This window comes from Seriola lalandi, unplaced genomic scaffold (assembly GCF_002814215.2).
Source record: "Seriola lalandi dorsalis isolate HSWRI2012SDOR001 ecotype SW California unplaced genomic scaffold, Sedor1 jcf7180002054927, whole genome shotgun sequence".
Lineage (NCBI taxonomy): Eukaryota > Metazoa > Chordata > Actinopteri > Carangiformes > Carangidae > Seriola > Seriola lalandi.
In genome coordinates, this window is record NW_019525479.1 from 1,649,965 (window position 1) to 1,677,323 (window position 27,359).

The 27,359-nt window shown below is 42.5% G+C and overlaps 3 protein-coding genes across 3 annotated transcripts; 2 read left to right on the forward strand and 1 right to left on the reverse strand.

The window, feature by feature from the left end:
* Window positions 1-1,762: 1,762 nt before the first annotated feature.
* On the forward strand, window positions 1,763-14,008 carry pip4k2ca (phosphatidylinositol-5-phosphate 4-kinase, type II, gamma a). Its single transcript, XM_023431704.2, has 10 exons — window positions 1,763-2,182; window positions 3,768-3,865; window positions 4,082-4,178; window positions 4,307-4,456; window positions 8,851-8,997; window positions 10,135-10,173; window positions 10,277-10,390; window positions 10,761-11,025; window positions 11,885-11,988; window positions 12,184-14,008. Exons 1-10 carry the CDS (start codon window positions 2,024-2,026, stop codon window positions 12,262-12,264), a joined length of 1,254 nt encoding a protein of 417 aa, XP_023287472.1. The 5' UTR covers window positions 1,763-2,023; the 3' UTR covers window positions 12,265-14,008.
* A 132-nt stretch (window positions 14,009-14,140) lies between these two features.
* Window positions 14,141-19,821, forward strand: ackr5 (atypical chemokine receptor 5). The gene is made up of 2 exons (XM_023431705.2): window positions 14,141-17,063; window positions 17,708-19,821. The coding sequence occupies exon 2, from the start codon at window positions 17,711-17,713 to the stop codon at window positions 18,809-18,811; it is 1,101 nt and encodes a 366-aa protein (XP_023287473.1). The 5' UTR covers window positions 14,141-17,063; window positions 17,708-17,710; the 3' UTR covers window positions 18,812-19,821.
* Window positions 19,820-26,606, reverse strand: zbtb39 (zinc finger and BTB domain containing 39). The gene is made up of 4 exons (XM_023431703.2): window positions 26,481-26,606; window positions 24,343-25,635; window positions 22,897-23,256; window positions 19,820-21,862 (listed from the first exon to the last, which is right to left on the reverse strand). Exons 2-4 carry the CDS (start codon window positions 25,600-25,602, stop codon window positions 20,885-20,887), a joined length of 2,598 nt encoding a protein of 865 aa, XP_023287471.1. The 5' UTR covers window positions 25,603-25,635; window positions 26,481-26,606; the 3' UTR covers window positions 19,820-20,884.
* Window positions 26,607-27,359: the final 753 nt, after the last annotated feature.

A 27,359-nucleotide genomic window follows, 5' to 3' on the forward strand; every position in this document is an offset into this window, starting at 1 on the left:
ATCTAAATTTTGTGGATTGCCGTTCCACACAGCTTCATCAAATATTTATCTTTGACTGGTTCTATTTGTTCCCACATTCTTTCTTTCTTTTTTTTTTTTAAGCTCTGGCCAAAAATCTTGTTTTTGCTGACCTCCAGTGGTCTCGTCTCACTTTGCAGTGAAGTACAGGTGTACTCCAGGACCTCATGACCTCACTGTTGTTTCAGTTTAGAGGTGAAACAAGGGCACTCTTCTTACCAATGCAAAAGTAAAATTAGTATGAATCATTCATTTATCATTTATACTATTTTGTTCATCATTTACCCTACTACATTCAGCAGAAGGGAATCAGCTTGAAATTTCCAACTAGAGAGGCCAGTGAAACACTGCTTTTCAGCCGTTAATCTTTAAATTCTCATCTCATCATGTGAAAGTGACACATAAAATTAATAAATTATTTGTCAAAATACACAAAATTGTTGAAATCATTGTTGTCAGTCTAACAAGGACAGAAGAAAGCTAAATACCAGTTACATAATTAGATTGCTAGGGAAACCTGTGTGGAAAATACTATTCCCAAATCCATGCAGGTTTGGCAACATGTCAACAACTGCCTTCTACTGAGGTTAGATTTAGTCAAGCTAACATTAGCTCAGCTTTTTGTGGCCAGTGATCATTGTCCCGGAACAGGCATGGTCTCATGTGCACCCTGAAAGACAGGTACAAAGAAAGTGCTGGGAAAAACCTCTTGGATTGTTTTGATGGTTCACCAGCCCACTAATGTGGTGTCCCGCCAGGAATTGTCCTGGTATGCCTGATGGCCAGGGCCAGGGGGGTGAGGGAGGGGGGGAGGGAGGAAGGGCCAACGACTGTATTTCCTTGATTCTTATTATAGCAGTGGACATCCCAACTTTCCGGTAATATGCAGCCCCCTATTTCTTTGGTATATGTATTTGACCAGTTGGCCAATTTTTAAACAATGCCCCTTTAATGACAAAGCCAAAAGATATAAAAGTGTGGGAAGCTCTGTTTCTGCAGGACTCCTCAGTGCTGTAGGTTCCCTCAAAGCTTGATGCTGACATGTTGTTTTGGGGTCTTTCTGCCCCCTAGAGGATAAACATCTCTTTGAGCATACATAATGGCAGCTGTTGTATCACACACCTACTGTACATAGAGTACATCTGGGTTCCCCCAGCTAAAGTAGGATACTGAAATACACAGCTACAAAAGATCTATCAAAGATAGATATAACTTTCCCATCAGGCTCATTGTCTCTCTTTCATTATCACTCACTACTATCCATAACAAATGTTTCAACATCTTTCACCTGAATTAGTAATCATGTACAATAAGATCTCATATTCAATGATGCTGCACTCATGTCAGAACAACCAATATACAGGATTATGCAAAAATTATACCAGTTTCAGAAACAACATTAAACTTTTCATTGATCCAAAGCTGCAGATTATGTTTACTGTTTAAACTGTTTAAAATAAATTGTATACAATATGTCAGGATATTTCCTTGCCACGGTCTATGAGATGGTAAAATAACAAAATACAAAACAAAGTAATCCCTACTGAATGAGTGGTGAATTAGTGTTTGAGAGCTGATAATTCCGACCGTCGATCTTAACTGAACGCACCATAAAACTGCGATGTACCACCCGACTGAAGTCAACTGATGCAGTAGTATCATTTTCATTGGTCCCTGCCACCTGTCGATCATGAACTCACCACGTGGTTTATAAAAACACGGGGGGGGGGGGGGGGCTCGAGGGGGCGGTGGTGAACTGTCAGTAGGAATATGGCGTGGACGACGTCGGGTAATGATTCAGCTCGGTAGTTTAAACGTTAATTTAGAGTCGGCGTAACACGGTCAGAGTTTGACGGTTGACCTTTGGCTTGTCGGCGCCGCGTCGGTGTGAGAGACTCGGGGGAGGCGCGGTGAGAGTTTAGCTCAGCCCTCAGGAGGAAGTGTCACCGCCTGCACCAGCGCTCTCAGTCTCTTAGCGGGGGACGAAGAGAGCCTGTCTACGGTCATGGCTGCCCTCGGGAACTCGGGGGCCACCTCCAGTCCTATGGTGATCCTGGCGCCGAAGACAAAAACGAAAAAGAAACACTTTGTGCAGCAGAAGGTTAAGGTGTTTCGGGCCAGCGACCCTGTCCTGAGTGTCTTCATGTGGGGCGTCAACCACTCGGTGAGTCGGTGAGCTAGCATGTTAGCCCGTGCTAACGTTAACCGCGATGTGTGGTGTTTATCAGCTAGCTCAGTTAGCAGAAACGTTAGCAGCTGACACAGACTTCCAGCGAGCAGGTCAGCGGAGAGGCGAGGGTTTTACACTGAAGTCCGTGGCCCTTTTAGATTCAGTCGCACTCAGGCCTGGATTAGCCCACCACCCGGGTAAAGTGGGTAACTGCCCGGGGGCTACAGACCGTCAGAGGCCCTCAAAAGCCCCACGTTCACCCCAATCTGTTCTGTCGATTAATTAAGTTGTGTGAGTCATCTTCAACCAAAGCTACACATATTCTCAGGTGTCAGGAAATGTAAAACATGAACGTGAGAAATTATAGACTATAAAAGTAATCGGCAGATTAATCGGTAATGAAAGTAATCGTTTGTTGTAGCCCTGTTTGACGTGTGAGGTGCAATATCAGCTATGATGGTTCCCCATGGGAGTTTAATCCGGTCATGCAAATGTGGACAGGTGGGATGCAGGAGATCTTCATACTCATTTATACACATCTGGCCAAAATGCAATTAAATTAAAATGCAATTAAATTGCTATGGTCTCACCATATTTTGCAACAATTTTCAAGATCCAGTGTGATTTTTTTTTTTTTTTTTTTTTTTTTTTTTTTAAACTAACAAAAACAAAACAACTTTGCAGTTGCACTACAGCTGAAATGTCTTGTCACTTGTGTGAATCTGATGGGTGAAAGAATGCAGCATAACGAGTGTAACTACATCTAACTTTCTCATTAACTCTCAGGTGTGTGAGTTAATGACATTCATTTCACTAACATTGGCTGCAGCCCAAGTGTCAGTGGAGAATAGTTAACCATTATAACCGTATTATAAATCATATTTTCAGGAATGCAAATGCACATTTAGCAAATTTTTTGACTGGAACTGCAATGATTAGTTAATGAGTTGTTCAGTTGATTTACAGAAAATTTGTCAGCAATAATTTTGATACTCGTTTAATTTTAATTCAAATAAAATCTTTTAAGGAAAAATACCAAAAATTTGAAAAAGTTCCAGCTTCCCAAATGTAAAAATTTGCTCCTTTTCCTCTGCTTACATTGTAGTAAACTAAATATTTTAGGATTTGCACTGTTGGTTGGACAAAACAAGATATTTGATGGCATCACTTTGGGCATCATGAAAGTGTGGTGGACATTTTTTACTGTTTTGTCATGTTGTTGATGAGACCAAATGATTAAGGGTGAAAATAATCAGATGAATTTACTGGGGTTGCAACTATTGAACATTTTCTTTATTAATTAATCTGCAGATTTAATTGCATGGCCTATACAACAGTAAAAAAAATACCCATCACAATTTCCTACAGCTCAAGGTGTTTTCATCAGTCAGTCATCATCAGTTTACTATCATTTAAAACAAGGGTAAGCAACACATCTTAACAACGGAGAAGCAGGAACCATTAAATGGCAACTGGCTAATTATTGCAGCTGTATAATGGGTAAAGACAATAATCATTAGTTGCATTTATGTTAAACAGTAATGTGGACTGTTTGATTGTAATTACCTTATTTCTGCAGATCAATGATCTCAACCAGGTGCCTGTTCCTGTCATGCTGCTGCCTGATGACTTCAAGGCCAACACTAAGATCAAAGTCAACAACCACCTTTTCAACAAGTAAGTCACAGAAATAAGTAAATATACAAGCACCATTAATTTATATATAATAAAATGTGACCCTTAGAATGCAACAGACAGTATCCTCTGAGGCCTGTTAGAAACTTGAGTTACAACATAAATAAATGACAAAGAGCGTGAAAGATCTGTATGTTTGTGTGTTGGCGCAGAAAATTTTCTCCTTCTCACTTTCCCACCTCTTCTCCCTTTTTGTAGAGAAAACCTTCCAGGACATTTCAAGTTCAAGGAGTACTGTCCTCAGGTCTTTCGAAATCTAAGGGAACGCTTTGGTATTGAGGATCTGGACTATCAGGTATTTGATTTTCTGATGTAATACTGAGTTTGCAGATCTATTTATGCACTTAATGTATTTTTATGTAGTGTCCCTTAATTGCAAATACAAAGAGATGTATCTTACAACATGTGTCTTATAATCCCCAGGTGTCGTTGACTCGCAGCCCCCCACTGAGGAGTGGAGACGACCAGGGTGAGGGTCTGCTCCTCAACTCCTACGACCGAACGCTCGTCATCAAGCAAATCTCCAGCGAGGATGTTGCAGACATGCACAACATCCTGTCTGAGTATCACCAGGTAAGGTCTGGATGGTTAAAGTAAGTCTGGTGATGTTCTGTATTTTTCTTATTGTCAAGAAATGCCATGAAAAGACAAAACCCAATAATGTGTTAGTCCGTGTCTTAATACTTTCTGATTTCCCTGTGGCCCTAATCTCATTGTTTCCTACTGAAAATATTCGATAAATATATAGATTATTTTTGGCCTCAGCAATTAATTGAACAGGTGTGATTAATTCAAATTTTAGTTTTTTGCACAGTGTGTAAAATGTCTACATTTTGACAATGGAAGATAAACCCATAAACTTTAGCCCCCTTTTATACAGAGATCCTGTTATATTTCCATCAAGAAGACCATTAGCCTTTGCTCGTTTACACTGAACCAATAAAGCCGGCATAATACCACCACTGTGTGTGTGTTTAGGTAGCATACTGGCGTGACATGTAACACAGCAGCATCTGCATCTGGCCCACCATGCCGGCTTTTTCTTTTTCACAGATGTCATTTGGCTCTCTGACTAACTCCGGTGGTGGCTTAAAGTGGGAACAACAATACTCCCATTTCTGTGTCCTTACCCTTTATATAGAATGGCCAGGCGGAATAAAGGTGGACGAGGGGCTTGTGATGTGAGCAGTAGCACTACCTGCACATTGGCCACAGTTTACAGTTGTGATTCCAGGTGGCTAGCTGGCTCTGGCTTCCTCATAGTGACTCAAACAGTTGCATTCTACGAGAGGGATTGATGCACTGGGCGACACCCTCGGTTTGTTGTTGAGACATTATCTGGTTATGAGAGGTGAAGTTAATGAAGTCGGCCAAACAGTGAGCAGATTCCACTTCGGCCTGCTGGGTAGCTAACCCTGGCTTTCCAGCTGTCTGGAGATATCAGGCTGATGTAAAGAAACACTAACACCGGGAGTTGAGGAATTGCAGGGTTTTATTATTCTCGTTCAATTTAGGCTTAGTTTTATCATTTAATCATTATCGTTGGGGACTGTTTCCTGCTATAGATTAATACACATTTGGTACTCCAGTGAGTATTAATGGCAGCAGGACGGTGTATGCTGGACTGAGTTAAAGTAAACTACAGTGCCCATGTTTATCATAATGAAAGAACATGTCAGCCAATGCAGTCGTGTGGCTCCCTGGGGTGCCAGCGTGATTCTCTACGGCACGTCAGGTTTCAGATACTATCTGTTAGTAGCATCAATTCATTGTTGGTCTTTGTATTTTTCATGATATGTGTTTGCAAAGAAAAATCTAGAATATCACCAGATTTGAGATGAGTTCATTTTGTTTGTTTGTTTTTTTTTTTTTAGATAAACTGTGTGTTAATATGTTAATTTACTGATTGAGTTTTAACCTGGACCAGGATCTGGCCAGAAGCTGCAGGATGAGTTATAGTAATAAATAGGTGACATGAATTTTGGAGTAAGCCCCAGTTATAGATCCTGGAGTTAAACTCAGGCTATAAATAAGCCTCCCTCTGCCCCCCTGTTCATTCAATCATTCCTTCAGTCATTCATTCAAGTTTTTCTTTTTCTCAGTCTCCAGGCGTGTTGCCATCCACACACTCACCTCCTGTCTGCTTTACTGAACTGTGTGTGTAAAGCTTCACATCTACGGCACCACATGTCCTACTTATTTTCTCTGTAACCTTTGTTTGGACCTTTTGTACCCAAAAAAAAAAACCCCAAGAGCGTTTGTTAAAGTTCTTAAAATGAGCCCTTAGGTGAGCGAGGTCGACCCAAATATGACTATTTTAAGATTTAACGTGTTGCCGGGAGCAGCAGAGTGGTGCAGTGAGTAGGAAGACAGTTACGTGTTCAACCAGAGGACGGCAAACATCTGTCCCGCTGAAGTGTCCTTAAGCGAGACACTAAATGTAGCTTTGAGGTGCCTCTCTCAAAGTGAACCTGAGCGCTGACCTCCCTGTCGGGGAGGAGGGAAAATATCCCTCCAAAAAAGAGAGCGGTGTTTGTCATCATCAAGGTTAGCCAACGACAGAACAAATGCTCTGTTATATGATTGTTGGTTTGTTACTGATATTCAAATGTTCCTATCTCCACATCTATGTTCATGTAAATAGTAGAGTACATTTGTAGCAGAGATAAGAGGTGGCATGCTTTCACCTCTGTTTTGTTTGTTTCTGCTTCGGCTTTATTTCACGTTTACAGCCCAGACTGGAGTTAGTGTTCAGACTTGTGTCACTGAGTTGGATGCATACTTCAAAAACTAGGTCTCACTTCAGGCTAAACATACCACTGAGTAAACTTTTGGTTGCTTTGAGCTCTTATTGGAATGTGTAGCCTGTGGTTATGCAGCCTACATAAAACTGAGAGGGAGATGAGGAAAATGGCAGCTCTGTTTCAGAGCTCTGTTTCACTTGGCCCTCAATGAACTCTTTGTTATCAGGCCGACTGCGTTGGCATTACACAGTTTCCTTCATAGATCATGACAGTTTGCAGGTTGCAGTTTATTCTATCAGACTCCTAGTCAATACTTTGCATCAGTGGTGCATGTTTGCAGTGCTGAACAGCTGTTTTGAATGAACCTGTCTTTGTTTTTCAGCTGAATCATCTCTGTGAATGAACTGAATATTGAGATGCTGTGCTGAAACAGCTGGTCCAGCCATGAGAGCGGTTCTGTAGAAGGCTTCATCACGGTTGTGCTTTTGGCTTCTAGGCGTTATCTGGATGCATTTTCAGAAGGTTAAGGATCAGGTTTTGTTGTTCGGCAGATGTGGAGTGTAGGTGTCAGTCTCTAAAAGCCAAATCAGTATTTTGTTTTGACCACATGAATCATTAACACTCACATACACGAGTTTAGAGATTAAAAACTAGCCTTTTTTTTCACACATCAACAAACCATTAACACTGTGCTCGAATTGTTTAGTTGTTGTTTTGGTGCTTATCTTTAAATTGAAAGATGTGCCAGTCAATTTGGGAGTGATCTCAGGCTTCAAAACAGAGTATATGTATCACAGTATATGTAATTTTAAATCTCTATTAATGATGGTGAACATTCTCTTAATGGTCAATTGAAAAGCCCTTTAAAGACAAAATAAACAGAGAGGAATGTCTGTTTTTGGTGAATCCAATTAATGAAATACACGACACATGAAGTCAGTATATCACTTTGATTCCTGTAGATCATCCTGCTCATTAAACTGCAACATTGCCCATTACATAAAGTACAGCTACTGTGATATAAGTAACTTGGCTAAACCTTAACCTTCAAATATAATCTCATGGTACAGTGCATACTGTCATGTCGCCCAACTCTATTTAGAGCTGCAGCAATTAATCGTTTAATTGATATGTTGAATGGAAAAAAAACTATATATTTTGATAATTGATTGGTTTCAGTCATTTTTCAAGCAAAACTCCCAAATATTCTCTGGTTCCAGCTTCTCAAGTGTAGCAATTTGATAGTTTTGGTTTGTCTTTAGCACTTTATAGACTAAATGATTAATGAATTAATTAGGAAAGTCGGTATTTGGCAGATTAATTGATAATTAAAATAGTCATTAGTTGCAGCCTTGGCTACGTTGTTTATTAGATTGCCGATTGTGTGTTGGATCGAAGGAACCATTGATTATGTTGGTTTATGTTGTCATTCTGTTTAGTGCCGAGCTGCCACGATTGATCATTTAATTGATTTGTCAGTCAGCAGAAAAATAAGCTCTTCTCCATCCAAAATTGTCAAATGTTTCCTGGTTCCAGCTTCTCGTTTGAGAGGATTTGCTGCTTTCCCCTGTTTTTATGCGAGTGAACTAAATATCTGTGACTGTAGGTCAGGCTAAAAAGGGATTTTTGAAAAGGTCACCTGAGGTCCTGGGAAACTGTTATGGGCGTCTCACAGTTTTTTTTTTTTTACATTTTATAGCCCAAACAATAAATCGGTCAATCAAGATAATAATTGATTGACCGATAATAAATATGATTGTTTGTTGCAACCCTAGTTGCCAAATTTTCTTCACAAACATTTTCAAAGTGCATGTTATAACCTGAATCACAGTAGCGGCTCGCTCAGGTAACGTACAACCTTAAAAATCAATGTACAAAACACAGTGGAGGGGCAGGATGTTAAAAAGACATCACTCTTCGTGTCTGTTTCAGGGGACACTGAATGAGGTCAGTCTGAAGTGCGAGTCTATTTTAACTAACTGCTACAGAGGGTGTTGAGCACAGCTAAAAGCCTAACCTGGATAGACTCAATAATTAGTTTACATTCAGAGTGACCTTTGACCGTTACCAGATGTAACCCTGAGTGCCTTGTTTTCATGTTTTTCACCTGTGAGTCAGTCTTTTACCCCTTTCAATTAATTTTTTATTATTTGCATTTTTCTTTATCTGTGAGAATATTTTCTGCACCTGCCATGTAAATTCCCTGTCGCTTCCTCCCTGCAGCACATAGTCAAGTGTCATGGAAGCACCCTGCTGCCGCAGTTCCTGGGTATGTACCGGGTGAGCGTGGACAGTGAGGAGACCTACCTGATCGTAATGAGGAACATGTTTAGCCACAGACTGGTGGTACACAGGAAGTACGACCTGAAGGTGAGGAGGAACTGCACAGAAAACACTGACCTTTTTAATCACACGTCCCACTTCTCCACACCGCTTCATAGTAAAATGTGGAAGTCATGCAGATATCAGTTTGCTTTAACAAAGGAGGGAAATGTACGAGATGACAGGTGAATTGCTACTTCGCATTGGAGCTGAAAGGATTAGTTGATTAATCATTTAGTTAAACAACAAAAAAGGAATCAACTATTTTGATCATCAATAGCAAAAAATGCTAAACTTTCCCTTATTTTTGCTTCTCAATTATGAGGTTTTGCGTCTTTTCTCTGTTTTGTATCATTGAAAACTGAAGCTTGTTGGGTTTTAGACTGTTGATCAGACAAAACAAGATTTGAAAACATCCCACTGGGATTAGGAAACTGTTTTACGCTGTTTTCTGACATTTTATAGACCTAACTTGATGCACTGATTAACTGATAATGAAAATAATAGGTTACATCCACACTAATACTAATAAAATAATAATCTCCATCCAGATGATCGTTTTAGCTCTGTATCAGAAATGATCTCCATCCAGACTGCACACCTGAAAACACATACTTACGTGACCATTCAGGTACACTGGACATGTGTGAAACAGAAGCAGATTGTCCACTCTGAAGTTGAGTAGTTACAGAAAGTACGACGAATGAGGAATAGCAAAGGCAGTTGCCGCATAAAAATACAGAAATTAGCTAAAAAAACAGCTTCTGGCAAAGACAACAAGGTCAGTAATGCTTGTATTTCGTTATTCATGTTTCATTCACCCCTGGTAGTCGAGACTGATAAGACCCAATCAGGGAGCGACCACGGGTGTCTACATCATCGTTTCCAAAGGTCTCGGTTTTTGCCCGTCGAGACTACAACAGAAACCGCGCGGTTTTCAAACTAAAACGGGGCCAACAGCGTTTTTAAAAGTCACTGACATAGGCGCTTGAAAACTCCAGAGTAGTGTGGACGGGAGGTGAAAACGTGGCAGAAGTGATGTTTCAAAACTAAAACATAGTCGCCCTAACGCCTAACTCCCGCCCTAATTCACACCTTTTGCTTCTTCCACTGACTAGAAATGATTCAATGCTCTTGTTTCCAAAATGTACGAATCATAATATTTACAACCATTTGTTCTTGCAGGGGTCTCTGGTGGCTCGTGAAGCAAGTGACAAAGAACGGGTGAATTGAAACATCTTGCCTTATATCCATTTTATAGCATAAATAGCTGCCTCCTCTTCGTCCCATAGAGTATATCCCACTAAGATGTTTTTTGTTCCTAAAGGTAAAAGAGCTTCCTACCTTCAAGGACATGGACTTCAGGAACAACATGCAGAAGGTTTACGTAACCGAGGAGCAGAAGGAGAAGTTCATGGAGAAACTAAACAGAGATGTGGAGGTGGGTGACATGTCACAGTCCTTCCTGTTGTTGCAAACGTCGACCACACAGCGGCAGCATCTGCACGTAAAGGACGCACCGCTCCTGACTGTGTTGGCATTTTGGCAGCAGGGGTATGGATGTGATATTCATTTAACAGGGAAGGAGCAGAATTTGGATATTATGACATTAAACTAGATCTGAAACTGTGAGATGATCGATAGAAGATTAATCAGCAAGCATTTTTAAAATCATTTAAGAACATTTTTAAGCAGAAATGCCAAATATGAATATTATTTTTTTTTTTTACCTTCCATCTCCCTCTCACAGTAAATGAATGTTGTTGTTGTAAAAGCCTCTCAGCAAACATCCCTCTCCCATTTTCCCCCAGTTTCTGGTGAAGCTGAAGATCATGGACTACAGCCTTCTGCTCGGCATCCATGACGTGGGCCGAGCTGAACGGGAGGAGGAGGAAGGAGAGGAGGTGTCCAACGAGGAAGAACAGGACGCAGAGAACGGCCTGGCCCTGGGCCCCGCGGCGGGTTCTTACGGCACCTCTCCAGAGGGAATCGCTGGTTACATGTCCTCCTGCAAACCTCTGGGGCCCGGAGAGTTCGACCCCTACGTGGACGTGTACGCGGTCGGGAGCTGTCCAGGTGAATGTTTGCTTCAAGCCACGAACTGAGATAATTTAAAAGTGAAACTAAAATGCGAGGATGAAAAAATACTCGGATTGATTTCAGGCAGGAATGAATGTGTCCACCTCTTTCTCTCCTGGTACCGATTCTAATACTTAAACTCTGAGTATCTCCTGATACCGACTAACAATCAAGTGCTAAGGTTGTGTAGCTCTTCCTACCCTGCAAGTTAATATGAATCACATGATCTCCCTCACATGGATCACAGGTGTCATGAAATTGTAGATGCTCGCGTTTCCATTTTGTCAGAGCACTTCTCGTCTGTCAGTTTAAAAGTTGAGATTCAAAGTTAATTTTTGAAAACGGTTCAAACTGATTCATTGTTGATTAACGTATCTGTCAATCAATTGTTTCAGGTAGAATATTTTATACTGTAGAGCTGAAAATTAATCTGAAACCACTCTGATAATTCAGTAATCATTTGATTTACTTTTCAAGCAGAAACGACAATAATTTACAATTTCCAGCTGATTTTAAATGTGAAGATTTGTTGCTTTTTGTTTTTGTGTTGTGGGTTTTTCACAGTTTTCAAACATTTTATACACAAAAAATTGAGAAAATAACTGGCAGATTAACTGATAATGGGGAAGAATTTGTTAGTTGTTAGTAATCTTTATAATGAAGATCCACGAGTCTGGATCTGTTTGTCATGAGTGTTGCGTGTGTTATAATTTTTATCTCCATTATCATCATCTAGGTCATCCACAAAATAATAAGAGCTTTTATGCTGATGATTTTTATATGAAGCCTGTCGCTGCTGTTGTCTGTGCAGGCCCAATAAAAAATAACCCTGGTTGTTGTCTGCCTTTCATCACAGGAGCCCCTCAGAGGGAGGTCTACTTCATGGGCCTGATCGATGTACTCACTCAGTACGACACCAAGAAGAAAGCTGCTCATGCAGCAAAAACTGTCAAACACGGGGTGAGTAGCACAGGAGAGGAGGCTGCTGTCAGCTGTTCAAAACATTCAGTCTTACCTGCACAGAGCAAGAATTGTTGATGTTTGCTCTCATGTCACATCATGAAATATTCAATGTAAACAGATGATGATTTTTTCTCTCTCTCTCTCTCTCTCTCTCTCTCTCTCTCTCTCTCTCTGTCTCTGTCTCTGTCGCAGGCTGGTGCTGAAATCTCCACAGTCCACCCTGAGCAGTACGCCAAACGATTTCGCGACTTCATCTCAAACATTTTTGCGTAACACTCAGCTGTGAACACTGCCACAAACTGAATCTGACTGAGAGCTAAAAGTCAATTTTATCATTGACCAAAAATAGTATGCACATACAGATCATTATTTAAATTTGGTGATCTGAGGCGAAACTACGTTCTTTCGTTGTAGCAATATAATGTACTACTTCTGATGCATATATTTATTTTTTAGATTTAAGATGTTTTTCTTATAAATATTAAGCACTCTTAATGGAATAGCTCTGGAGAAATGGGGTACTTGGAAACAAACTGCTGTTGATCAGTGTTCATAGTGTTAGACCACATCAGTAATAGATCAAATATGAATATATTTCTTTTTTTTTTTCAGTTTGCTCTGGTTCCTCAGGCATGAACTAAACATAAATGAGACATATTTGGAAATGAGTTTACTCTCTTGTTGAGAGTTAGATGAGAAGACTGATACAACTCTCATATGTCTGTTAAATATGAAGCTATAGCCAGGACATGCTTAGCTTAGCTTAGCTTAGCTTAAAGACTTGAAACTGCTAGACTGGTTCTATGTTCCAGCACTTCTAATTATAAAATGAATTCATGGAAACTGAGACACTGCAGCTGGCAAAGAACTGTGGGACATGACTCACTGTAAAAACACAGTGTCTTCTATTTATATGTTAGTTTTTGTACAGATTAGATTAATCAGATATGACATGTTCATTAGTGAACTTTAAATAGGGGATGGCTGTATTCCCCTGTTTCCAGTCTTTATACTAAGCTAAGCTAACTGGCTGCTGAGATATGAGTGATTAAAAGAAAAATCCATCGATTGAGCTTCTGTAAAGTTTTTGGACTCACGATGGACATTAAAAAAAAAAAAAATCTTCATATTCTTCTTCCTGGTAGTCTAGACAGTGACCTTGTCTAGTATAATAATATTATTTATCTATTGAAGCAGGCCATTTGAATGTTTAGAGTGCCAAATGTGTGGGATCAAAGCTTTATCAAAGCAGGATTTGCACTTTGCATACAATTAAATCAACTCTGTGCTGACACAGCAGTTAAATGAAACACAATTTCAATGGATCAAATATTGTTTTCCACCAAAGTCTTTACTAAATTTCTAAAAAAAAAAAAAAAAAAATGTACAGAACAACCTTGCCAGTTGAAACAGTGAATCTGTGTGTTTAAATAGTAGATTTTTGCCAGCCCTGCTTCTCGTGGCTACCGCAGCCTGTAAAGACGACGTAGGAGCATTTCCTTTACCCACAGAGCTGAACCTGCATTAATGAAGCGACTGATTTTAGGATCAGTCCTGCCTTTTTTTATAATAAAATACATCATGTGTCGATGTGTAATTCGACATCAAAACACCTCCTGAAAACGAGCCCATCCATCATTATTCTGGACAGACTCCTTTTGAACACGGTGTAGTGTTTTGTGCATTGGAATGGAAAACGTGCGCTATGTGAATCATTGTCATAGGATAAGACTTAGAAAAATATAGCAATAGAGCTAGGAACTGTTGTCAGTGTATTGTAATGATTTAGTGATAACCAGGGTACTGTGTTAAATATTTTGACCATAACACTACATTTAAGTAGCTCGTGCAGTTAGCCTTAACACAGTGAGATGATACAGCATTCCTAAACACTGGCAAGGCAGCGTAGATACAGTAGTACTCTGTGTGATGCCTCATCTACTCGATGATTGCACATGTTGTATTTTTGCAAATCAGCTTTTGGACCAAAATATATTTTATGAAGAATTTCTGAAAAGTGTTTGACTTGTTGTTGTCAGAAAAATGTTTGTGTGTTTGTGCATGATGACACTTTGGGGAAAATATTTCATCTGGTGATAAACGTTCGGTCCGTTGGTCCACCAACAGGGCGGCCGTGGCTCAGGAGGTAGAGAGGGTCGCCCACTAATCACAAGAAGGGTGGTTTGATCCCTTGCTCCTCTTGGGCAAGATACTGGACCCTAAATTGCAGCTGATGGCTGTGAATGTGTCAGTGAATGGGTGAATATGACAAGTGTGATTGATAGTAAAGCACTTTGAGAGGCTCAAAACGACTAGAAAAGCGATACATGGGTGCAGTCCATTTACCACTTTGGCTCAGACTGAAACATGTCGTGTAATTTTATAAAAACATTCATGGTCCCACAACGATGAAGCTGAACTCCTAACCTTTTTTCTTGCACCACCAACTCTTATATGAATCACCATGATATTATATAATAATAATAGATACCCATCAAGCCTAGAGGATTATCCCTTGTGACTTTTCCCTGTCAGTTCAGATTAGTTTCTGCTTATCCAGTGAAATCTCTCAACATCTACGATGGATTGGCACCAAATTTTGCAAAAACATTCATGGTCTCCAGATGATGTTTCCTAATGACTGTGGTGATCCTTCTTCTAGTGCCACCATGAGACATAAGACACCGGAGAAGTGTAAAGTAATGGACCTTTGAATAACTTTGGTAGGTAAGTGGTGTTGTGCAGGTTGGAATATCTGGTAACCTATAGGTGATTCTTTATAGTTGTTTTTTAGTCTCGGATAACAACATGTTGAGGGTCAAGGACTGTTCTTTGTCTCATACTTTCCAGAAGATGTTTTTCTGCTGACTGGTTCCTTCCTGTTTGATCAGAGGAGGCAGAAGTTGCTGACTGGTTCCTACTTGTTTCACTAGAAACTGAGTGGACTTACACAATAGGATTCAGACAGGATGAGCAATGAGATTGAGGGAATAGTTGAGGGGGTTATTGAGCTACAAAATGCTGACGAGCTGGGTGGGCAGTAGGAACACCTAGGCCAGGGAGCACATCCCATTAATCAGCGTGAATCACGGCCAACACAAACGTTCCTGCTTTCGCTCTGTATGAGGCTGACCTCTAGACTTGACCTCAACAGTCCATCACACAAGGACACTTGTGAGCTTACCCAGGAGCAGCTGCTCCGGGTTGCTCAATGGCATCATTTCATCAGAAGAGACAACAGAGTTCCTCTTGTTCCTTGTGTAATTTTTTGATTAACTTTTATGACGATGATGTCATTGCCTAATCTCGTGTCTCAGTTAAATAAACCAGATCAGTGGAGCCACATCTGTTCTGTCACCACCTGCACCGGCTCAAGTGAAGCCAAATTGCAGCTCATTTGTAAGGTGTTGAAATATTGTGATAATGAGGATGTGTGTGTGTACGTCTAGGTTAAAGAGCCCCCTTCCTCAGTGAGGTTGATGTTCCCCAGGCTGCCCACCTCCCCCCCCCTCCACTCTGCTCCGCAGCACAGGGAACAAGGGGTGCTTCCTGGCATTGTTCTCTGCTATGTGGAGCCTGTTTTTACCGTTTCTGCACCATTCCTACCAGCCATATGCAAATTTACACACACGATCATGTAAGGTAGTTCACTGAGGAAACTCACTAATAATGAGTTAATGCAAACAACAAATAAAACTGAAGCTAAGTTAACCTGTAAGATTCATGGGAACTTTTTAATGCTGGAAAAATCTGATTTGGGTTTTTACGACCTCTAAACAGAAACCAAATCGACCCAGTACACACGCTACAGGTGGACCAGGCCCGCATATTTTAAATCCTGTATTTTAGAGAGCAAGTGAGATGAGCATGAAGAAAACATGACTCATGTCCTTCAAAAACAGAAAGACGAGCGTGAAAAATACTGGATAAAAACCGGATTGTCAGTCTCAGGTAACAAACCTTTAGCCACGCTAGCAGCATGGCTGCAGGGAGGGCAATGTCAATCAGTTGGTTCACTACTTTGGTCCAGACTGAAATAAATCAACAAGTATTGGATGGATTGCCATGAAGTTCTGGTTCGTGGTCGGATGAATCCTAATAATGTTGTTGGCCTCTTCCTTTAGCTCCACCATCAGGCCAAGTTTCCAGTCAAATAGCTTAACGTCTTATGGAGAGATTGGCACAAAATTTGTTAACGATATTCATGTTGCTCAGAGGTTGAATGTGTCGAAACAATTACTGGATGAATTGCAATGAAGTTTAACACGTTCATGCTCCAAACCTGGAATCACTTTGATGATGCCATTATTTTTTTTTTAATCTTGCGCCATCATCAGGTCGAAATTTAAATTTGTCCAGTAATAGTGAACATGGTAAACGTTATACCTGATAAACATAATCATGTTAGTGTTTAGCTCAAAGCACCTTTAAGCTTTAAACTGTTTTTATTTCTCCTTTTCTTCCATATTAGGCCACAGTGCTTAAATCCCAGTGTAGTGAAGGTCTGTGTTAAACGTAGATCCCCCCCCCCACATCTGTTTTCCTAGTAAATTACTTTTTAAATTTTTTTTAAGTAAAGTGAAATAGTAACGAAAAGGTTAAATAGAGGAGAAGTATTAAAACAGCGGTTATTATTATTATTATTTTCTATTATAAGTCTTAATGTGTTTATTCAAGGTTCTCCCAATAGTATTGGATCTAAATTTTGAGAAACACCTTTATGTTTGAACACATTGTTTTCAAACTGCAATTAACTTTGACTCCGTTTAGTTGTGTGTGGGCGTCCCTGGACTTCTATACCACTCCCCATTACCCACTGAGGATGTCCTGTTAGAACTGTGTGTGTGTGTGTGTGTGTGTGTGTGTGTGTGCGTGTGCGTGTGTGCGTTAATGAGAAATGGGAAGGTAGAAAGTCCGGGCTGCTTGATTACTCAGATAGCCCTCAACATTAGAGCTGGAAGGAGTCATCTGGTTTCTGCAGGCTTCGCACAAAAAAGACTCTCCAGAAGACAACCAGGCCTCAGGAGGGACCTGCCCCTCTTCATCTCCAGTACACTCATCATCACCGCGAGGTATGATTAAGTCCAATTCTATATATATTTTGAGAGATGTTAGAATCTGTTCTCGTTTCTTTTAATGTGAATAGAAAAGGGAGGAGGGCCTGTCGACAGTTACTAGGGAACTACTACTGGTGTATGGAAAAAGTTGAAGTCTTTTGTGGCTTCAGAGTGAGCTGTGTGAAGTCTGAGCCTCGTGATGTTACTTGAGTCGGCGCTGATTGGGTGGGCGCATTGTTGGTATCGAGGCACCAGGTTTCACCAAGGAAGGAAGCATGGCGTAAAAAAAGCATAGAAAATTGACGCAGCAGAATAAACAATGAAAAGACAGTCTGACAGTGTTATAGCAATGAAAGGCTAGATCACTGGATTACTCTTTAAACTAAAGCACAACACCTCTAAGTGAAATTGAAAGTGAAATTTATATTTTCTGAACTGCATGCTGTAGGTCCTGAAATTACCTTTTAATAACCTCTTTGTGGTTTTAGTATCCACCTCACAAAGGCATTTGAGTAACATTTCAGCCCAGCATGTCTGCCACCCTCCTCCTCCTCCTGTGTTTCTGTTATGCAACGTCTGAAAACATAATCAGATTAACCCCAAAGTAAATCTAAACCGTGTCCAGATATGAAACAGTTTTCCTCTTATTTTCACTGCAGACCATGAGCACTCCCGAGCAGAACCACTCAATAGACTTCTTAAATGGCACACCGTGGTTTGTCTATGAGTGCACCATCCAGCTCGATGCGGACTACCGGCGCATCGCCCTCTTCTTGGTCTACCTGTTCGTCTTCATGGTGGGCCTGCTGGAGAACGCACTGGTCGTCTGGGTGAACTGGCGTCGGCGCCACTCTGCCAACGGGGTTCTCTTCTGCGTCATCAACGTGAGCCTGTCGGACCTGATGGTGATCGTGATCCTGCCGTTCTTCATAATGGAGGTGACCATGGACAGGGTTTGGCTGTGGGGCCGCTTCCTCTGCAAGGTCACCAACCTCATCTACGTGATCAACTTCTACAGCAGCACCTTCTTCCTGGCCTTCATGACCCTGGAGCGCTACCTGTCCCTAACCAGACCCTCGTCTCCGTCCCTGTTCCCTGTGGCGGGCCGGCGGCGCTGGGTGCTCTGCGGAGGCCTGTGGTTGTTCTCCTTTTTCCTGGCTCTGATGGAGAACGTCCACGTGGATCTTCTGGAGTGGGACGAGCCCGGCTGTTACATGGTGCCTGAGTACAACTACACCGAGTGGTACGTCTGCGTGGCTATCTTCTGCCTGCTCTTCCAGTTCCTGGGCCCTGCCGCTGTCATCGTCACCTGCAACGTGCTGATCGCTCGAGCAGTTAGAACAGCTCCAGATGTGCAGGGCCGGCGGGACGTGTGGCTGGTGCATGTGTACTCCCTGGTGTTCATCATGTGCTGGCTGCCCTACCACATGGTTATGTTCCTCATGATCATAGACGACCTCGACCCTCACATCTTCAGCTGCAACACAATAGAAGTCCTCTACTTCTCATTCAGCGTGGTGCAGGGCCTGTCTCTTTTCCACTGTGTTGCCAACCCCATCCTCTACAACTTCCTCAGCAAGAGCTTCCGCAACAACCTGATCAACACGGTGGTGACCTGCTTACCCAGAGAAGGGTCTGCGGACCAGGTGGGATCAGGAAACCAGCCCAACGCTCCGAACGGCGGCGGCGGTGGCGGCGGGGACCCGGGAAAGCAGCGAAAGTTTAGCAACGCCAGCACAAGCCAGTCTGATGTTGGATCATAAGAAAGAAGCTGAGATAAGAAAAGAGTGTAAGCTTCAGGAGTGAGACGTTTGACAGAACCGAATCACAGTGTTGGTGCCTCAGAAAACCAGAGGCATGGATTGTATCTATTCACTCTGGTCATAGACTCATTGTGCTGTTTGTTGTGCAACAGATGGGCTCACCAACACCTTCCTCTCATAATCCACTTCCTGTTTTTACTTTCATCATGTATCTGATCACAGTTTTACACAGAGGAAGGCAGGAAATGTTTGATGTTCTTTTTTTTTTGTTTTTTTTTACCCTCAAAGCTGCTCAAATCCCACAGGAACTCACAGCAGCAGCCACTAAAATTTAATGGTACACGGGAAGACCAGTGCCACACCAGGAATGTGTGTAAACAAATGCTGCTGTCTGTCCAGTGCCAGATAAGAGCCATCCTCATACCCATATAAACATGTGAAAATGTAACTGAATAGCCCATAGCACACACAGATAAATTATAGCTCACATTTATCGGTTTCTTAGCTGCTGTAGTCTAACAAATTCTGTTAAAACACGATCAAACACTGTCTGTATCCATCTGAGCTGCAAAACCTGAGTTGAGTTTTGTACTTTTGTTATCGTGATGGAGTAGAGCGATGGAAAAAGCATGTTTGGTAGCTTAACGTGTTTGTTTTACTGAGTTTGCTGTTCTTGCACTTGGCTATCTCCCCTTCTTGCACATACTGTTGATCTTCATCTACTTCCATCTGGAATGTGTCACAATCAACGCTTGAATGATAAAGAAGGCAGAAAAAAAGGAAAAGGGGGACTGTCAGTCCACGGATGGCACAATGGCAGGAAGAGACGAGGCTTTAAAAAGGGCAAAGGTCACGAGCCCCTGGAAGCAGGAGGTTCACAACACCAGGCAGATTTCTGCAAGTTCATCACTGGAATTCTGATGATGGATGAATTTTTTTTGGTTCAGGACATTGTAAAAAAGGTCGTCCAAAACAGATTTTTGAAAAATCATTAAAGGTTGATAACAGTTTTCCTAGAGGCATTTATTTGATTCTTTTCAAAAACCAATATTTAAAAAATAATAAATAGTTGCACTGTGATCAAAAATAAGACACAAATATGTGGTGGGCACTCGTATATGGACACAATATCATGTTTCCTACAGCACAATATGCTTCACACACTCTCAGCAAGTGAATACAGCATGTGACATTTTCTGAAAGCGCTCAATGACAAACACACAAATGAAACACTCCTTCATATGGCAAGTTATGTTGAAAAAATGAAACTTTAAAAGGACATTAAAAAATCGTACCGTGTGAAAATAGCGACTGCAAATATAGGAAAATAATTTCTATGCTACAATGAGGTGCTACTTTAATAACAGTGTAATTATCAATCACTGACATTAAAAACCTATCCTGATACTTAAGATATAAAGATACAGACATGTTTGGATATAAGCAGTAGTACTGCGTCACGGTCAACAGTCCACAGGCTTCCCTTCTTTCACTGACACACAACAGGATACACTGCCACCAAGTGGCTTCTTTTTTTATCAGAGCTCAAAGAGACGAAACCTCCAGACAGGTCGACTCAGTGAACGGCATCTGACACATAATATCTCCACTACATTCTAAAAGTCTAAGTCTATCATAGAGCTGAAACAATTAATCGATTAGTCAATCACAAGAAAATTGATTTATGAGGATTCTGATATTCAATACGGTTGTTGAAGTAATTTATGAAGAAAAAAATTCAAATATCTGGTTTCAGCTTCTCAAATGTTGGAGTTTGCTGCTTTTCTTTGTCTGATATGATAATAAACTGAACATTTTGGGGTTTTTTATTTCACAAAACTGGTCATTTAAAGTTGGCACCTCGAGTTCTGGGCAGTTGTGACATTGTAACATTTTTATTTTATTTCTTTCCCAAGTTATTGACTAGACAATTTATCGATAATGAAAGTAATCGTTAGTTGCAGCCCTAGTCTATTATATGCAGTATATGGTCCATAACAACCAGACACACAGCTGGTGTCAGACTGGGGGTAAAGGGAGGAGGAGAGCTGCACCGGGCCGACACAGGGTCGATCAGGTGTCCACAGTGGGCAGCGGCTCTTTCGAGTGATCATTGTACATGAAGGTCTGCTCGATGTTGAAGTCCGGCGGCAGGTGGTCCTTGTGGAGCTCCATGTGCGACGACACCAGCTTCAGCGTGGAGAAGTAAAGGCCGCAGACGGTGCAGCGGTACATGAGGGCGCCGGCGTGCGTCTTAAGGTGGCAGATCATGGTGGAGCGGCCTCTGAAGAAACGCAGACACACTTTGCACTGGTAGGGTTTCTCCCCGGTGTGGATGCGCAGATGATAGGTGAACTCCCCAGAGTGGGCGAAGCGTTTGCCGCAGTAGCGACACCGGTACCATTTCCCACGGACCCCTGCTGCTCCGGCTCCCCCGTCCTGCCCTGAGCTCCCGTTGGTCATGACCCCAGAGGACAAGCTGTGCGCTGGCCCCTGAAAAAACTTATCTGGTATGCCGAAGCCCATTCCCAGGCCCAAACCCAGGTTGCTCATTTTAACGAGACCGCTGACCTCCCGTGGAGAGGAGGAGGAGCAGGAAGATGGAGGGCACTCCAGAGACTGGTCAGCTTTACGTTTGCCTAACCAGCCCTGGCCCCCGACACCTCCTCCGCCCCCCAGGGACTCGTTGGTGTGCAGGCTGAGGTGGTACTGAAATGCGGATGAGGAGCGGAAGGTCTGTGGGCAAAGGAAACAATGCAGCTCCTCCACTCCTGCCAAACCTCCGACCCCATCTGCCCCGACTCTGTACGCCCTCAGCGCTGACCGCTCCCTCTCCTTGGCCGTCGCCTCCTCAGCGTGTACAGCCATATGTCTGTCCAGGAGGGGGCGCTCTACGAAGCAGCGGGCGCAGTGCGGGCAGGTGAAGACGGGCAGAGAGAGGTGGGCGAGGGCGTGCCACAGCAGGGAGCACAGGGAGAGCTGGGGGAGGTGACACAGTCCACAGCTCAGACTCTGAGGACACACGTGGCTCAGCAGGTGGTCTTTGACGGTCTGAAGGTAAGAAACACATTGTCAGGCGCTTTAATGTGGAATCAGCTCAATCTGCTCTCTGGCGTAAACAGGTTATACAAACATCACACTGTGTCTTCAGTTCTCAGCTCCTTTCCCACATTATTTGTTCTTAGTGTTCAAATGAGAAAAGCCACATATACTGAAAAAAAAAACATAAATGCAACACTTTTGTTTTTGCTCCCATTTTTCACGAGTTGAAATTAAAGATCTAGGACTTTCTGCAACCAGACAAGAGGCGTCTTTCTCCCAAATTTTTTTCACAAATGTGTGTAAATCTGTTAGTGAGCACTTCCCCCAAGATTGTCCGTCCACCTGACAGGTGTTTCTTATCGAGATGCTGATTACACAGCATGATTACTGCCAGGTGTGCGGCGGGCTGGTCAGGCTGGCAGTTTTATTTATTAGGCACTGCACTTCGAAGGAAGGAGGCGAGTCACTATTTGGTGTGACCACCATTGGCCTCATGCAGTGCAACGCATCACTGTTGTACAGAGTTGATCAGGTTGTTGATTGTGCTGTGCAAAGGATGTGCTGGATATTGACAGGAAGTGGAACATGCTGTAGTACACACAGATCTAGAGCAGTCATCACGGTATGTATGTGCGTCTGTATCTTTTGTGTTTATAGAAAAAGTCTCACATCTTTTATTTCAACTCATGAAAATTGGCAAAAATGAGGGTTCTCTTCCATGTTTTTGTTTTTTTAACCAATCATTGATTATGAAATGCAAATTATGTAGAGATGCATAAAGACTTGCTGTGTGTAATGTTGCTTGTGTTTTTCTTATAAAACAAGTCTAAAAAATCAAATTCAATCTAAAAACATTTGAAGAGTAACATTTATGAAACGGTGGACAACAATGTGATGTATATGATATTTGTAAATAACGGGCTTAATAGTGCCAGATAACACATTATGAAATTTGTTAATTAATAAATGTATCAAACTGACCTGACATTATGTTTTTAACTGCGTCTGACTTACTTCAAAATCCATATTAAACATCCACCCACCTGGAAGTCCTTGCTGAGGGTCTTGGTGCACGCAGCACACTGCAGCTCGGAGCTCAGGCCTTGGCTGCTGTTGGTAAGCGCCCCATGTGGTATGGTGTAACTGGAGGACGTCTGGCGGTGGTGACGCAGCAATTTGCTTTGGCTGCAGAACTGCAGGTGACACATGTCACAGGTGAAGAGCTGCACCCCAATGTGGGAGAGGGAGTGGGTGACACCAGCAGCGCGGTCCGGGAATGAGGCCCCGCACACCCTGCAGAGCCCCAGCTCCGTCAGGTGGGTCTCTGCGTGTCTGCGGACGGCAGCAGGGTCTGCTGGGAGAGGCACTGCACAGGCTTTACATGCCAGCATGTCTCTTGACACCTGGAGGAGTGGACAGCATTAGTTTTAGAGTAAGGAAAACTCAACTTCAGTAGGAAACTAGAAAATGCAAACACTTGACAGACACATTATTTACCGCTGTAGGAATAAAATGCCTTTAAAAAGCATAAAACTGCATCCTAAATAGTAGAAACTTTAATTTAAGATATGTATAAGCTGAAAAATCACTTAAAAACCAGAAGTGTTGTGAACAGTTTGAATAAAGTCTGTTGCTGATTCTCTCGCTCGCTCTCGTCTTTCAGTCACATCCCATGCACACAAAGACATATACAGGCATCGCTAGTAGATTTTAAAAAAGTGATTGATCAAACTTTTGTTAATTGTATGAACGGGAGATGTACTCATGTCTACAGAACAATAGACAGTCATTTAACCCACACACCAAACACAACTCCTCATTGACACCAGTCATAGTTCCTTATGTAATTAGCATGTGGTGTGTTTCATTGAGCTTCATTATTTCAGAGTCTCTCTCGCAAACGTTTTATATACACTGTATGGTTGCAACTGGAGTGGACTGCCTAGAACGACAGCGCAATCGTGGGGGGATTTGTCTTATACATGCTCTCATACTTGAATAATAAGGGTGAGAGTTAATGTCTAATTAGCTAATAAGAATCAGCTTTGTTCATTTCTGCCCAGATACTGCGTTCCTACCACCTGCTGAGACTGGTTGCTATCAGCTTCTGAATTTGTATTGCAGTCTATGGGAGAATTGCTATGATGGTTCAACGGTTCCTGTAGCTCAAAGTATGTGCGAGTAATTAACAAGTGAGGGAAAGTAAATAGAGGATTTCAATTGTAAGACCAGTGAAAACGGCTAAATTCAATATGTCTACTGCTGTATTTATTGTTGTACTGTCCAGTCTGAACTGTTATCTCTCCCTGAGTACTAATTCATAAACGTGTGTGTGAAGAATAATAAAGATTTGAATAACACTCACACTAACTAAACAATCCAGCACATTGTGAATCATTTAAAGTTTATCAACACAGTGTTTCAGTTCTCAGACCTTCATCAGGCAGAATTCAAACAGAACATTTTACTACAACTGACACAAACACTACCTGGCTGCTTGAGTTCCCTCCCTCTCCGTTTTCCACACACACAAGGTCGTCTTCATCATCCTCTTCATCTCCCTCCTCCATGAAGTTCTCGTCGTCGCTCAGCTCGATGATCTCACCTGCCAGGTGTCTCCACTGCTCCTCCTCTGTTCCCTCCATTGCTCCGTTACCTTGCAGAGCCTCTCGCTCCTCCTCATTCTCTCCCTCCTCCACCTCTCTAAACATCAGCCTGCCGTCCCGCTGTAGGTCCACCACGTCACCCTCCGCCGGTCCGACCTGCAGGCTGCCGAGAGGCTCTCCCGAGGAGGACGTCGGAGCGCAGGCCTCGGCTCCGAGATGTGCCGAAGAGTCAGGGAAGGAGCAGGAGTCGGATGGTGCGAGATCGCTGCTCTGAGGCAGGGAGACACCTGTGCTCTCAGAAACCATTTGCCCATCTCTGTTGGCTTCCTCACAGCTGCCTCCTGCCTCCTCCTCTTCCAGCCCCTGCTCAGTCTTCAGCTGGAGCACAGGAGCCAGAGGCAGCACGCCGTCACTCTGACTGGAGTGGCTGCTGCTGGTTAAAAGATGCCCATCTGGTAGTTGATGATCTGCTGCCATCTGTCCATAGCCAATATTAGACTGGACGTCTTCTGCCTTCAGGACCAGAGTGAGAGCCCCGGTGTGAGCTTCAAGCCCAGCCCTGGCTGTCCTGGCTTGGAAGAGAGGTGAGGTAGCAGCAGCAGGAGTCGGGGCAGCAGATGAAGACAGAGACGAGCAGGAAGCGGCAGATGAACACACAGAAGACGCGGACACAGATGCCGCACCGGCGACAGCCACCGTGGGAGCAGCAGCAACCATGGTCGAGTCCAGAGCGAGGTCTGCAGGACTGCTGGCTTTACAGTTTGCAGACACAAGCAGGTCAGGGAAGATGGCGTGACAGGCCCTCACCAGTTCACTGATGCCCAGCCTCTCAGCCAGCTCGTACAGCACCCCAACGTCTATGAGATCAGTCAGGATCTCCCCCGTGTAGACGAACGTCAGCACCTTCTCAAAGTTGGCCGGGGAGATAAACTCCAGAGAGAAGGCGGTGGTGGACGAGGCCGGAGCCCGGGCTAACAGGTTCCGGAAGTACGTCCCGGCACAAGCCAGCACCGCACGGTGTGCTGCGAATGTGCGGTTTCCGACCTGCAGTAACACATCACAGTACTGACGTGATTGGCGGCAGCGGTTGAGCTCAGTAAGAAGGCTGGCAGCGTGGCCAGGACCCTGCAGCCGGATCCTCATCCCTGCTGCTGCTCCTGGTGCGCTAAGGTCCAACTGCAGGAACAGACGAGACGGTCGTTAGAGCAGAAGAGGAGCATGTGTGAGACATCGTGTGAGACATCGTGTGAGACATCAGGCAAGAGTCTCTGTCTTTCTTCAGCCTTGAAGGTACAGTCTATCTAATCTGAGCTTCATTTACAGTCACTAAGGCTGTAATAACTATTGTTTTCATTACTGATTAATCTCAATTGTTTAGTCTACGAAATGTCAGAAAATACTGAGTGACCAAGTGACGTCTTCAAATGTCCAACCAACATTCAGTTAATATGATATTCAACAGGAAAAAAAGCAGCAAATGTTCATAGTAAGAGGCAGGAAACAGCCTCATTTTGGGCCATTTTGCATAAACTTTGAATTACTTTAAATATAATTGATTAATAAAATAGTTGTGATATGATTACAGTCGATCAACTAATTGATTAATCTTCTAATCACTGCAGCTCTGCTGCAAAATGCATTACAGTTTTAGGCTGCTGTTCAGACACCATTACCAGGCTTTAATAACATGCCATGCATATGTCATTATGGCTGATTTGTAGACTGATTATTGAAATAATTAATAGTCAAATGAAATATAGAGATTCTTTACTACAGACCTCTGCTTCCAGACACGCACAGCTGTCATTGTAAGACCATTGTTCGTTTGTTTTTAAAATGCATTCAAGACCTGAAACACTTTGTGAGCTGCTTCAGTGATTTATGATCTAATAAAACGGAGCCAGTTTGAACCAGATACACTGTGGAAACTCTCTCAGCTAAATCACACACACATCTCTTCCCTGCAGATTCACCCTCCTGTTAATGTGACCGTCCCGTTTCTTATCGTTACTGTTACTCACCCATTGACAGACGTTTGCAGACGGTGAATATCCGTCGTTATAGTCTCGTGTTTTCCGGCGGGCTTCGGTGCTCGGCCACGGTTTATAGGTTTTACATGGTTTTACAGCCCCTTGTGTTCCTCCGTCGCGTTTTCGTGACGTGTGTCAACAAAGCGAGTAGTGAGCACGCCCCCTACAGGTCGGCCCAGTCATTACAGCAGGAAAAAGGTCAGACTACAAACGTAGCACAGGTGGAGGACGTACTAAGATATTTTACTGCAGTATTAGTAGCAGTACCACAGTGTGGATATACTCTGTTACAAAATACTGTCACTACTTAAAATACTACTTAAGTGCAAAAGTATTGGTATCAAAATATACTTTTAGTTACTAAAGTCTTCATGATGCAGAACGACACCTAGCCAAATCTAAAGAGGTGAAATAAACTGCCTATGTAGTATATAATATATGATATCATGTTATATTATATATATATATGTTTATTAAGAGTTTAAGATAAATAGATTTTTTTATTTTCCAGGCCTGATATAATATCATCCAGATGGAGAAAATTCTGACAAATAGAAGAGATGTTTCAGAAATCTGAAAGTAGATTTTGTACTTTCTATCCAGTCTGTTAATCTGGTCCAAGTGTACCATGTGTAGATATGTTTTTGTAGCTAGACCTGATCTACATCAGATCTAAAGTGGTTTGGAGTTTAGACTCAGGCAAAGAATCGAAGCCCATCGAAGAAAAATACTATTAAGCAAACTGATGGCAGATGCTATAATTTACAGATGTCCCCGAAATGCCTCACATGCAGGCAGTGGGGGTTTGGGGCGGCAGCAGTGCACTAAATAGTGTTTTTATAAACTATAAAAGAGGTTTATAATCATCAT

Excerpts from the sequence above, each read along its gene's own strand:
- pip4k2ca (XM_023431704.2), top strand. The coding sequence starts at position 2,024 with ATGGCTGCCCTCGGGAACTCGGGGGCCACCTCCAGTCCTATGGTGATC. Across the intron at positions 11,026-11,884 it reads CGCGGTCGGGAGCTGTCCAG|GAGCCCCTCAGAGGGAGGTC; the intron begins GTGAATGTTTGC and ends CTTTCATCACAG. Across the intron at positions 11,989-12,183 it reads CAAAAACTGTCAAACACGGG|GCTGGTGCTGAAATCTCCAC; the intron begins GTGAGTAGCACA and ends TCTCTGTCGCAG.
- ackr5 (XM_023431705.2), top strand. The coding sequence starts at position 17,711 with ATGAGCACTCCCGAGCAGAACCACTCAATAGACTTCTTAAATGGCACA.
- zbtb39 (XM_023431703.2), bottom strand. The coding sequence starts at position 25,602 with ATGAGGATCCGGCTGCAGGGTCCTGGCCACGCTGCCAGCCTTCTTACT. Across the intron at positions 23,257-24,342 it reads GAGGGAACTCAAGCAGCCAG|GTGTCAAGAGACATGCTGGC; the intron begins GTAGTGTTTGTG and ends CCACTCCTCCAG. Across the intron at positions 21,863-22,896 it reads CCCTCAGCAAGGACTTCCAG|ACCGTCAAAGACCACCTGCT; the intron begins GTGGGTGGATGT and ends TCTTACCTTCAG.